Here is a 12586-nt window from a genome sequence, read left to right on the forward strand (position 1 = left end):
TCTTTACTTCAAGGAACTTAGAATTATAATAAAATGGTCAATTACACTGAGAATATAGATTAATCTTCTTGTGTATAATCCTTTATTCATGAATTCAGTTGTTATATAAACAAAATTCTATAAGTTCACTTTTTTTTTTTTTTTTACAGAATTCACAAGAACGATTCATATTCATACAAAATTACAAATACATTACCCAACTAGATCACCCAGAAAGTTTTCCAACCCTATGAAACTGTCACACTGAGAGATCACTCAAAATTTCAAATAAAAGTCTTTTAAACAGTAGTCAAGTGCATTTAATCCATTTCCACGGCCATTTGGCCTAACAGGACTTGGTAATGAAAGTGAATTACAAGAAAATTATTTTTTAGCTTTGGCCATTGGTTTGGTACGATAACTCACTGCGGTTATTGCTGAGATCTGAGAACACAGTACCATTGCTAAAAAAAATATATATGGAGATTATATATAAGATTGATCCTATGGCCAAAGCTGCCAAAATTAACCCATCCCTCAATTTTCTGCCACATATGCAGGGGCTGACTAAACAAGGTAGTCCAGATGTTCCTATTCCCAGCAACCTTTTTCCAGCTCCTCCAGGGTGAGGTACTACCCAAAACTCATGACTATAGGTGATAATTGGAGCATAGATCAAATGGTAAATCGAAGCCTTTGCGTTCTGGCCTATTCCTAGCAATTCAATCCCAACCCAGAAGGGGCAATCCACTGTTTTCCATCAGAGAACCCAAGCTGAAAAAAAACCCCTTAACTTTACAAAAGTCTCCTTAAATTTCTGCTACGCAAAGCAGGTGTGTTTCCCTAAAACCAGTGAGGCGTTTTTACCTTAAACAATTGTTCAAAGTTGATTAAGGCAAAATGGACACTGGTTAACATCTGATTCCAACCAACAGACAACTTTGAAATCACACTGCTATGCTTCAAATGTGGGTAAAAACAAGTATTCTTTATGGTGTAGCATCAACAACCTCTATTGCTGCAGTTGAGGCTAGTTTGGCTTGTTTGACATTGTTTAGCTTGTGGGATTTGCGCTTTATAAAGAGTTTTTGGTTAAATTGAGAATTCTGGAAAGATCTGCTAGCGAGGCACAAATTTGTCTTCTACTCACTTGTGAAAAGTTTGTGTCCCTTTTCAATATGCATCAAGTTTGGGAAAATGTTGAGAACATGTGTTTTTAACATAATTCTTGATGTGTTAGGGTGTTGTGTGACATAGACATAATTTCTCCAGGTATTGCTACTCAAAATGTTGTAGATTTGAACCCATAATTTGGCTATTGAACAGTATTAGTTTCCAGAAGCTGAGGTTTTAACTAAAACAAGGCATAAACAGTATATTTCATCTGCCAGTACACCTCAACAATACACTTCTCTTACATAGAAAACCTTCACATTTATCACAATTGTCTTGTTTTATCTACAGTCTGGCGGATGTGCTTTTTAAAACCATCCTGCCAGTTTTGAGTGTGATCATATCATGAACCTTTGCACCATTTCCATGTGTAAAATGTTTTCATCTTTATCTACAGTGTGACCTCTGTAATCTTTGCAGCACCTTTAGTCTCATCTCTTGTCTTTTCTTTCTTCTCTGCTTCACCCTTTAATTCCCCTTTTGCCTTTTCTTTTGCTGCTCCATCGTCCTCATCTTCCTCATCTCCCTCTTCCTCCTCCTCATCCAGTTGGAGGCTTCCAGATGAAAACCTCATCCTGGCTAGTCCAGCGGACCGTACCACCTTTCCCAGTGGGGGTGGTGGGCAGTAGTATGGGTAGAAAACCTCCGGGTCGGAGTCACTGTAGCTCCCAGTGGTGCCTCCAATCATGCAGAGCGAGGTGGGGCGTTCAGGCAAAGGGGAGGAGTTCAGCGGGAGGTAGGTGGGTCTGGAGGGCCGTGTCAGGTGGGGATAGTAACCAAGGGGACGAAACTCAGAGGCTGGGTTAAAGGCGGGGTTTGAACTCCTTGAGAGGTGGAACTTGACATCTGGTTGGCTAGCTACACGGCGAGGCAGTCCTGGGAGGAAACTGGAGTCGTCACTGTAATGCCCTGCCTCTGTGTGTCCAATGCCCAAGAACCTCGCTCCATTGCTTCCCGGCTGGTAAACCCTGGCCAATCCCAGCCCACCTGAGCCGGATGGGCGGAGGGTCCTCCTGATTGGTGAAAGAGATGGCGAATCGTGGCTTAGCGGATAGAAAGATGGCCGCGATATGCTATCCATTGTCACATAATCCCGTCTCCTTGTGTGTGGGAGGCGCTCCAGTGAAGAAACAGTAACATAGTCCGTCAAGTAGGGATGTCGGTTGAGCGGCGAGGAACCAGCTAATGGGAATGTTGGGAGGATGGGGTGATACTGGTAGGCAGGACTGTTTGGGTAAAGAAGAACCAACTGCTGTGCAGCATCCGGGTGTGGCTGGGGATTGGGCCGACGTCGTGATCGGTTGCCATAAACTCCGGCTAACCTTTGGGCTTGTCGCTGAGCCCCGGAGCGTCCCCCCCTCATGTCCTCCATCACAGATGTTGAAGCTGATCTTATCTTCGGCGAAGCAGTTGATTGGTGGAGAGGAGAGAGGGGAGTGACATGGGTGACAGGGCGGGACCCCTGGGTGACCTCAACAGATGATTGGCTTCTTTTAGCCCCTCCTCCACTGATTTCAATGTCGACGATGCCTCGGTGATGTGGGTCCAACTCGTCCTGGCTGTGGACTGCCAAGGCACGGCTCGACCGAGGGAAGGGGTGTGAGTGCTCATACAGCTTAGGAGATAAGACACACAAACATTAGACCTGCCTTTTAAGGCCTGCAGCTAACAATATTTTGATTATTGATTAATCTGCTATTACTTCTTAAATTTATGGGATAATTGTTTGGTCGTTTGGCCCATCACAATATTGTGGAGCCCAGTTAATAGACAATCAAAACAGTTGCCATTTCATTTTCTGTTGATCAAGTAATCAATTAATTGACTAATCAGTGCAGCTATAAGACATAATTATCTGCATGGTGTGTGAACTCTGTGAATGGTAGTTTTTTTTTTTACTTGTTTGGAGACGTCGGTGAGGAGATCAGGAGAAGATCGACACTGTCTGGGATCGTAGTCTGACTGACAATAAGTCCTGGAGAAAAAAAAAGAAAAGATTAAATATACAGATGCCCAAAAAAGTTCTATCTTCTATTTTTCATCAGCTTGTGTTTAAATGTTTTGTTGATTTATGATCATTGGAGAGTCACAGTTTTCTGGCATTTGCTACCTGGGTGCTTCTGCTTTGCCCCCTAACATACACAAGACAGTTCGTCAAAGAGTTAAAGTTTGTTGTACTATTGCACCTGTTAGATGAACGTCTAAAATACACTGTAAATTCAACAAGAGAAACAGCAACTGTTAAATTTAAAGTGATACTGGTGATACTGGTTAGCACTGGTTTGGTCCTTCATAAGAATGGACATTGAGTTTCCTGTTGGTGATGAATTTACACTCACCTCTCAAAATGTGAAGGCTTCTTTTCCCCTGATCCCATACACTCCAGCAGCTGTTTTTGTGTCCGTCCACTGCAACAAAAATAAGACATGAAATACTATAATAATAACATTCACAACTAGCAAATTTAGACAACTACAGTAATTCAGAAATTTGCTTTGTTTTCAGTCCAAACGCTGTGTGTGTGTTTTACCTGTATCTAAAGCTGGAGCCTTTACAGGACAGCAGGGTTTTGTGTATCGCCTTTGGTTCCTCGGCCAGTCTGAAGAAGGCATGGTACTCCACACACATCTTCCAGAACGATTTACATACATCACGACTGGCCATGGAAAACTCCAGTGTGTCCTTACATGATGCCTGGATGGATATCACACAACATACAGTTGAATATTAAAAAATGCTCTTATCCAGTCTGAGGATTATTGGCAAACACTGCCCAGTCAGGTCCTCACCCCAACTTTGTCATGTAGTTTGATGAGGAAATGTTTGCGTTTGAAGCTCAGCTTGCGGATTTTTGCCCAGCTGAAAGTGTTGATTTTGGTGTTTCCCTGGAAAACACAGAGGAAAACGTTGGTTTAATGTGACTTCCAGAGCAAACAAAAGGATAAAATTTAACTTATTTGCAGATCAAACCATCCCTTTCTGGAAAGCAGCTCATCCTACAGTGGTAGGTGTAACCATCCCAAAAAATCAATAAAGTCATAATAAAGTGACAATAAGTGATATGAAATTGATCTCTCACTTTATTTACCTCTTTCTAAATCCTGTTTCATGACAACATGAATATCTGATCATGTCAAGGCGCAACTGATATGAAGCAACCAAACTGAAGAATTGGACCAGTACAAATTTTGACCTACTGCTTGCAATAGATGAAAGGTCAGGGGATCACCAACGTCATAAGGATTCATCCTCTGGGGACCATGAATATCTGTACCATGCATTATGCCAATGCCACCAATGGTTGTTGTGATATTTCATTGTGGACAAAAGTGACAGATGAACAAACATCTCTAAAGCCAACTTGCTGATGAAACTCAAAACAGCGCCTCCTCCTGGCAGAGTAGTGGGATGTTATGTAAAGGTGATCGAGACCATCGAACACACACCTGAAAGACCAGCACTCCAGAGTGTGTGACAGCCAGGTTGATCCTCATTCCCTCTCCGTCATGGGCTGGGTGGGGCCTGATGCCGTACATGTCCAGCTTCCTCGCCACCTCCAGAAGGTGGATGTCCGAGTCTGCTGGAGACACACCTCTACAGAGAGACGGGATGGATGACAAATACAGGCTATACTGACCATTCTGCAAACATTTCTTCAAAGCAGAACTGTTCTGGATGAAGAAATACACAACAGCGCTCTCAGATCACATCCCAGATCCTCTGTACCTGTGTTTCTTGTGGAACTTGATGATCTTGTGGTCTAGATATTCCTGGTTGGGGACGTACTGCTTCATCTCTAAATGATGACAATCCAGCTCCTCGTCATAGTCCCCTAGCTCTGCTGTAACACACACACACAGACACACACAAACATGCCTGGTAAAACAATATTTACATGTAAATAAACTGACTGAAGGCTTTCATTTCTCTAACTATGTGTTTCCAACTATTCTTATACCAATAAAAGTACATTTTCTTTCTCCAGAGTTTCTCTAGAGTAAATTTTAATTATTAGATTACACCAATACTGACTTAGATTTACCTCTTGATGACAAATATAAACTTTCAGATAAGACGTAGAGTTTAACTGTGATGTATTTTTATGCTTACACTGCAATATGTGAGAGACCAGCAGGGCGGCGCTGTTGTCATTGCAGGTTAGACTGCCGTTAGACAAGTCCTGCTTTATCTGTAGGGCAAAAAGATACCTACACACACACAGCATCATCATCATCATCATCATCATAGTATGAAAGCATGGTAAATATATAGGAGAGTATCATAATGGATCTGTAGAAAGAATGATACCATAGAAATGTAAGAAAACATAAACAGACAGACATTGTTACCTGGTGAGGCCTCTCTTCAGTTGGCCTGGGTCTGGTGGGAAGAACTTGACTATAAATCTGAAGAAAAGATCGTTGGTGTCTGACAGAGAGGAAAGAGAAAGAAATTAGAGATTTCAAGATGTGTAGGAAGGGACGGGACACACAGAGTCAAAGATACTGAGATGAGAGACAAGAAACCTTTTTGTTTTCAGATAAAAAATCTGACGAGAATATATCATCTCCCCCTGAAAACCTTAAAACTCTCAAAGCATCTGTCGTCAGTCTGAACATGAGGAAGGTGATTAAAGCTGTACGCCTTTTTCTGGAAGAGTAGAGCATTTCCAACAATGTGTGCAGATTTACTTCATTTTAAAATGCTGCTGTTACTGGGTCATTAAGTTCTCACCCACGGGAGTCAGTTAGATATGGTCTGCAACTTGAGCCCATATTTGTTTTCACTTTGGCAAATGAGCACCATTAAAAGTAAGCTGAATTAACTATTAGCAGTTCCTGTTTGCAATGTACCCACTGATGTGCAGACAACTATCACTGGAGTACTGTGAAACTGAGGAAAAGTTAAAAACGTGACAATTTTCAGGCCAGCTCTGGAGTTATAAGGAGTATATATTTTTTCTAAGCAGATTTATGGACATTTATTTGGAATGGACATCAGAGAAAATGAAATCATCAGGGAGTGTAGATGACAATGAATCTAAAAATATGTGTATCATGTCTGTGTATTTAGATTCGTTTTTTGAGTTTCCTAAGCGTGACGGGAAACTTTAAGCAACTTACATTTAATCTGTTTGGCCAGTGGCTTCAGCAGCTCCAACCAAACCTGCAACACGACCACATGAAAATGATATTCTGTATATATGTGTATGGGAGAAAGAGACTGAAATATTCTGTGTGCGTTTGTGATTCCTACATAGTTGCCACTGTGGTGTCTGAACTCCAATCCGAAGTACTCTTTCTCCAGCAGCTTCAGATGACCACACACTTTGTTGAAGAAGTCGCCTCCTAAAACCTTTTGCTGAAAGAGAGAGAGGGAGAGAATTAAAGTGGGGGGCAGGAAAGTGAGAGGGATAATTGGATATTTTAATTGAGAATCTCTTAAAAGTGGAGCCCAGGGACACTCAGGGGACTCCGGCTGAATCTTCTCCAACTCAGTTACCTCAGTTCACCAGAATTTTGCATAACAAGAGTCTGTAATGCTGTATTCACTGTTATAGGAGATATAAACTAGATGTTTTTAGTGGGTGATGTGCTGTCTTCTGCTTCAGCACATTAAAGCTGTGATTTTTAGGTATTTTTTCCTCAGTCCTTATGGTTTTGGTGAAGAAAAACAAGTTGTCAGCAGTTTAAAATGAATGCTCATGTATAATAGAAGCATGTTGACCACTCGGTTTGACTAATTAAATCTTCATTTGTGTATAAGCAAGAACTTACATGTACTTTTCCACTCAAAAGTGCAAGATTATACTAAGGTCTATGAGCAGAAGTCCAATGGAGGATGATTATGAACGCAATAACCTTTACACTTGTTCTTTCCTCTTTAAACTTTTCATCCCTCTCTCTACCCCTCTGTCTTCCTCCCTTTCTCTCTCATCTGTCTAATTACTGTGACGGTGTGTGTGTGTGTGTGTGTGTGTGTGTGTGTGTGTGTGTGTGTGTGTGTGTGTGTGTGTGTGTGTGTTTGTGTTGTTCCCTGACTGCAGCAACACAAGGTTTTTTTTTAGTGCGTGCTGTCTGCTAGCCGGTGTTTAGTGCCCTACCGGTGGTCACTGGACGTCCCTCATTAACTTGTCATGAGGAAGAGAGAGAGGGAGAGAGAGAGAGAGGGTGTGGGAGGAAGAGGAGGGACAGAGCAGCTGTACCCGATTATAAAGAGAACACAGGCCTAACCTGTGATTAGTGGAAACAAATGGCTGCCCACAGAACAACAGAGCAGTTAGTTTCAATGGAGCGGCATAGAGTAAAACTGAGCGGAATGCAACTTTATTGTCCACTCTGCTGGCTGACAACTGTCCACTCAGACAAAACAGGGTTGTGACTTTATTTATAAGATAAGTAGCTCAATGGAATTTAAACATCTATCAAATCTATTGATATATAAGATAAATCTGAGTCGGGTTTCAACTGGCTGTAACATCTGATGGTAACAGTGGTTGTGTGTGCACGGCTGGGTGTGGTGGTCCTGATGTGGACGTGTCGTGAACACCTGGGACACACATCTGGGAGAGAGTGGTGTTCCCCTCTGAATCAGAGACTAGCAGACATATCAGAACAGTTAGCATAGTTAGCATCTTTTATGTGTTTATGCTGTTTGTTAGTTTGTAACTGGCAGTGGCTGACACAGTGTCAGTGGTTGTGATAATGCTAACACTCGCTCTCTGTACTGACATGGTTTCAGCTTTATTTAGCCCCACCCCCTGTCCCCACAAGTTGACAGGATTGGTTCCTCAGGTTCTATGACGTATGAATCCCTGACTGTTTTTATGAGACTGTCATTGGTTCACTGCAGTTAAGGTGGAAACACTCAGTCATGGTGTCAACTGATTATCTCACTCATCATATGTCTTGTATTATATAAATAAAAATATTATATTAAAAAAAAAAAAAAAAATATATATATATATATATATATATATATATATATATATATATATATATATAAAACATAATGTGGATGTTAACAAGGTGAAACACTTGATTTTCATCAGAGGATCTTTCAGCCTCTACTGCTGTTTCCTACAGCGTCTTTTCTAGAAACAGCCACTGGGTGACGTCAAAGCCAGAAATTTTAAAGTCCACATATACTGTACTTTAAAACAACTTTAGTACACTATGTCTGAAACTATAAACATTAGAAGTATATTAAATATATAGAGATTTTAAAGGGTCCCTCTTCTCATTCCGTCATGCACACTATGTGTCTGCCCACTCTTTTTACATCAGTCTGTCCATCTTTTCTTTTCCTCTGCATCCTGTCTGATCATTAATTGGGGTTTTGCCCTGAAGGTTGGAGGATCGGGGTCAGAGGAGAAAACACAGTGAAGCAACTTGAAACCTGTTTTTAAGACAGCGCTGTGGGTTTGGTCTGTAAATCACACTTATTACCTCCACTGTTCACCACATACACTATATTTATCACAGTCTATTTTAGCCCTCATCCATCTATTCATTCATCCTTTTTCTTTCGTTCTTTTATTCTTCCCTCCTTCATCTTTCTCTCTCTCCTCCTCCTCTTCTAAAGAGGACTAATGTCCCAGAGGCCGCTGGGAAACTGGCAGAGAAAGCATGGGCGTGGAAAATGGAGCTACTTTGCTAACACAATACTGCAAGACACACACACACACACACACACTGAGAGTCTCTTTTTAGGTTGTGTTACTGCCTCGCAGGCGACGTCACGTCACCATGTTGAAAACGCAGGCCGTCACTCGGCTCCCGACCTGGATAGTAGAGCACATGACAGTTCATAGACAGCAGAGTGTTTACGTTTCACATCCAGCTGTTCACACATCACACAGCTGTTTAACAGCTGGAGAACCTCTGTAGCTGTTTGGATTCAAGAAGATGAGACTGTTTTCTTAGTTTTCATTGGGTCCTTTCAATCTATGTTAATATTTTCTCAGTATTTACTTCCACTGTTGGTGAATGGTCTCTTCCAGTGTTAGGAAACAGTGGTCCAGCTTCAGATACGACTGTTACAGAGACTTTTTGTGACACTGTCAGAAACTGCATTGATTCATCTCATTGGTCATTTTAGACCAAGACTCCATTGTAATATTCAGTACTGACAAATCTGACATTTAGGATTCCTAACTGTGAAACAAAAATGATGATGAACATTTACTGTGACAGAAGCTGCAGCTTTTAAAGTTGGAAAGTTGTTCAGTGTTCATGAAAGTTTGTCATTTTCATTGATTTATCAGTGGATTCACAATTTCCTGAAGCCAAAGGTGACTTCTTGAAGTTGGTTCGTTTGACCAACAGTTCACAACTTCACAAGATATTTTTTGTTGAATCACATGAGTCAAAGAAAAGCAGCAATATTAACATTTGAGAGACTGGGACTGGTTCATTTTAGCACTTTTCTGTGGAAAGACCAATAAATAAATAAATTAATTAATTTTCTGTGGCTCAACTAATCGATTAACTGATGGATTGTTGCAGCTCTGCATGCACCAAGGCTGCAGTTTATCCCAGCATGCACTGAATGAGAGAAAAAATGAATCATATTCAAGGCTGCACGGCCCTCATGTTACTGAGGTGGCCATTGTTTCATGATACTTAGTTTCTGTTTCTGTAAGCAAAAATCTTATGGCAGCAGCAGCCCAGAGGTTTGAGAGGATGGAGGGATGGATGGATGGAGGGATGGAGGGAGGGACAGTCTGGTATAAGAGGTTGGTGATTGTGGTGTTGCTGGTTTGAATGCATGGAGAGTTTGAGAAGAAGAAACATTGAGAAATCAGCAAACATAACTCATATATTCAGTTTGGACATGAAGTACACAGCTTTCAAATGATATGTCTCAGTTTGCCACTTTAATAGTGAGCACAATGTTCATCTGGTGGATGCGTAGGCCTTAAAAAATGATTAGATAGGCTTTATACATTACTTGAATTTAGAATTGAGATACCAGCTGCAGCTACGTGGGAGAAATCCAACCTTCAGTGAAGAATGAGTCACAGGCTTATCCAAAATTTGGAGTCACTAGTGTTTATAGCTGCGGGTTATATTTAACTATCTGACTGAAAACACTCTTTAAGGCTGAACTGCTCAACCTCACTCAATATGTTCCGTGTCATACAGTCTCATGTTGTGTTAAAGTGCAGGTTATTGTGTTATTGCACTAATTCAAGTCATTTTAGGTTTGTTTAAATACTAATACAGACTTTATAATGTGGATATATGCTGTACATTTGCATACAATATTTAATATACAGTGTGAATAATCAGAATCTGCAGAGAGTGCAAGATAAAGTGATTTTTTCCCTCCAGGACGAACAGAAACAAAAAGAGACAAAAATCAACTTAAAAAAAAAAAAACAATGTGGGAAATATGAGATAAATCATGAATATATGTTTTGAAAGGCGCCGGTAATCACTGCGCCACAGAGGAGGAAGTGACGCACACCATCCAGCTGTTAACTCACCTCCACCTCGAACGTGCGCTCGCTGTCATCCAGGAAGACCACGCGCAGCCGGAGCTTCGTCTCCTTGGAGACCCGGGACTTGTTCTTGAGGCTCCCGAGTCTCTGGGTCCGCTGGTGATGGTCCCCCATCTCTCTCCCTCTCTCTCTCTCTCTCTGTCTCTCTCTCTCTCTCCCTCTCTCTCTCTCTCTCTCAGGAGGAACCAGAGCAGCTGTGATCCTCCATCACATCCGTCACCCAGAGAGGAGCTCCTCCAGAGGCAGCAGCCCGCCGAGAGAGCGGCTTCACCGGCTCCTCATCACCACTACAGTCCTCTTCATCATCATCATCCTCCTCCTCCTCCCCCTCCTCCTCCTTTTCTTACTCCTCCTCTTCCTCCTCCTCCTCCTCCCCCTCCTCCTCCTTTTCTTACTCCTCCTCTTACTCCTCCTCCTCCCCCTCCCTCTCCCCTTCCTCCTTCCCCTCCTCCTCCTCCTCCTCCTCCTCCTCCTCCTCCAGGGAGCCACTGGAGCGCGCTCTTCAGATGTGTAATGGCACGCTGAAGTTGTGTCCAGACACTGAGCTGTACCATAATACTACAATACTGCAATACTACAATACTACAATACTACAATACTACACTGAACTGTACCATAACACTACAATACTACAATACTACACTGAGCTGTACTATAATACCATAATACCATAATACCATAATACTACAATACTACAATACTACAATACTAAAGATACTACACTGAGCTGTACCATAATACTACAATACTACAATACTACAATACCACACTGACCGCTGACACTGAGCTGTACCACAATACTACAATACTACACTGAACTATACTACAATACTAAAGATACTACACTGAACTGTACCATAATACTATGATACCAGAACTACTGTACTGAACTACACACAATATAAAGCTGAATAAACGTCCACACAGTTCAATGAGTCAGAATTTGCTCCACAACATTAACAAGCTGCCTCCACTTCATCAGTTGTATCAGTAATAATTAATCAATAGTATATACTGACAACACTGAGTATGGTTCTGAATGAGGGCTTTTATTTGTTATGGAGTATTTTCATGTTGTTGTATCAATGCTCTTACTTAAAGTATACAAGTATCTATACAGTATTTCTTTGTAGATGTTGTGATTTTCACAGTAAAATGTTTCTTCGTCATATTTTACTGCAGATGTTTGAAACAGACTCACGTCTGCAGTCAGATCTTTCCTTTCCTCACACACAGTGTTTCTCTGTGAGCTGGCATGTTACACAGAGAGAACTGTATACACTCAATAGGTGATGCCAGTGTGTGTGTGTGTGTGTGTGCGTGTGTGTGTGTGTGTGTGTCCTCCATGGGAATAATATGAATTTCATGGTGGCTGGACACTTTTAGAGAAGTGACCTGTCCTAAAGTAGGCTAGTAGTGCAATGCCTCCACTAGCCTCCAGCATGGACTGAGCACTTAGCGTGTGTCTGTGTGTGTGTGTGTGTGTGTGTAGGATGACAAACATGTAAAATGTTGGTCAAGGCAGTGCCTCACATTTTCTTTTTCTTTTGTCTCTTTCTGTGACACACACACACACACACACACACACACACACACACACATATCTATATATTTTGAATCTCCAGCTTTATTTACAGCTTTTCCAGTCTTTAAATATTACTATGGCATAAACAATCTCATATTTTAACATTTATTTAATAATAAAAATGTTTGATTATTTGAATGTAACCAGATCTTGACTCGTGATGATCCATATAAACCGTTTACAACCTCTAATGTGGTTGATCACAGTGTTTTCTTTGGCTTCATCTCACACCAGGTCACATGATTGTCTCATAATGAGATGGTTGTTTATTAATTTTTAAAAAAGAGACACTAAACACTTATTATACTAGTGTTGATTCTTCAGTCAAACAAGAGTGAAGGGTT

The 12586-nt window shown here is 41.3% G+C and overlaps 1 protein-coding gene across 1 annotated transcript; it reads right to left on the reverse strand.

Moving 5' to 3' along the window:
• Nucleotides 1–67: 67 nt before the first annotated feature.
• On the reverse strand, nt 68–10771 carry LOC139606637 (FERM domain-containing protein 7). The gene is made up of 12 exons (XM_071458899.1): nt 10643–10771; nt 6409–6513; nt 6276–6318; nt 5502–5580; nt 5263–5360; nt 4879–4993; nt 4599–4746; nt 3942–4037; nt 3683–3846; nt 3492–3560; nt 3052–3127; nt 68–2767 (listed from the first exon to the last, which is right to left on the reverse strand). The coding sequence occupies exons 1-12, from the start codon at nt 10769–10771 to the stop codon at nt 1544–1546; spliced, it is 2346 nt and encodes a 781-aa protein (XP_071315000.1). The 3' UTR covers nt 68–1543.
• Between the last annotated feature and the right edge of the window lie 1815 nt (nt 10772–12586).

This window comes from Trachinotus anak, unplaced genomic scaffold, assembly GCF_046630095.1.
Source record: "Trachinotus anak isolate AG129_WGS33_773 ecotype Australia unplaced genomic scaffold, CSIRO_AGI_Tana_v1 ptg000023l, whole genome shotgun sequence".
Taxonomy (NCBI): Eukaryota; Metazoa; Chordata; class Actinopteri; order Carangiformes; family Carangidae; genus Trachinotus; species Trachinotus anak.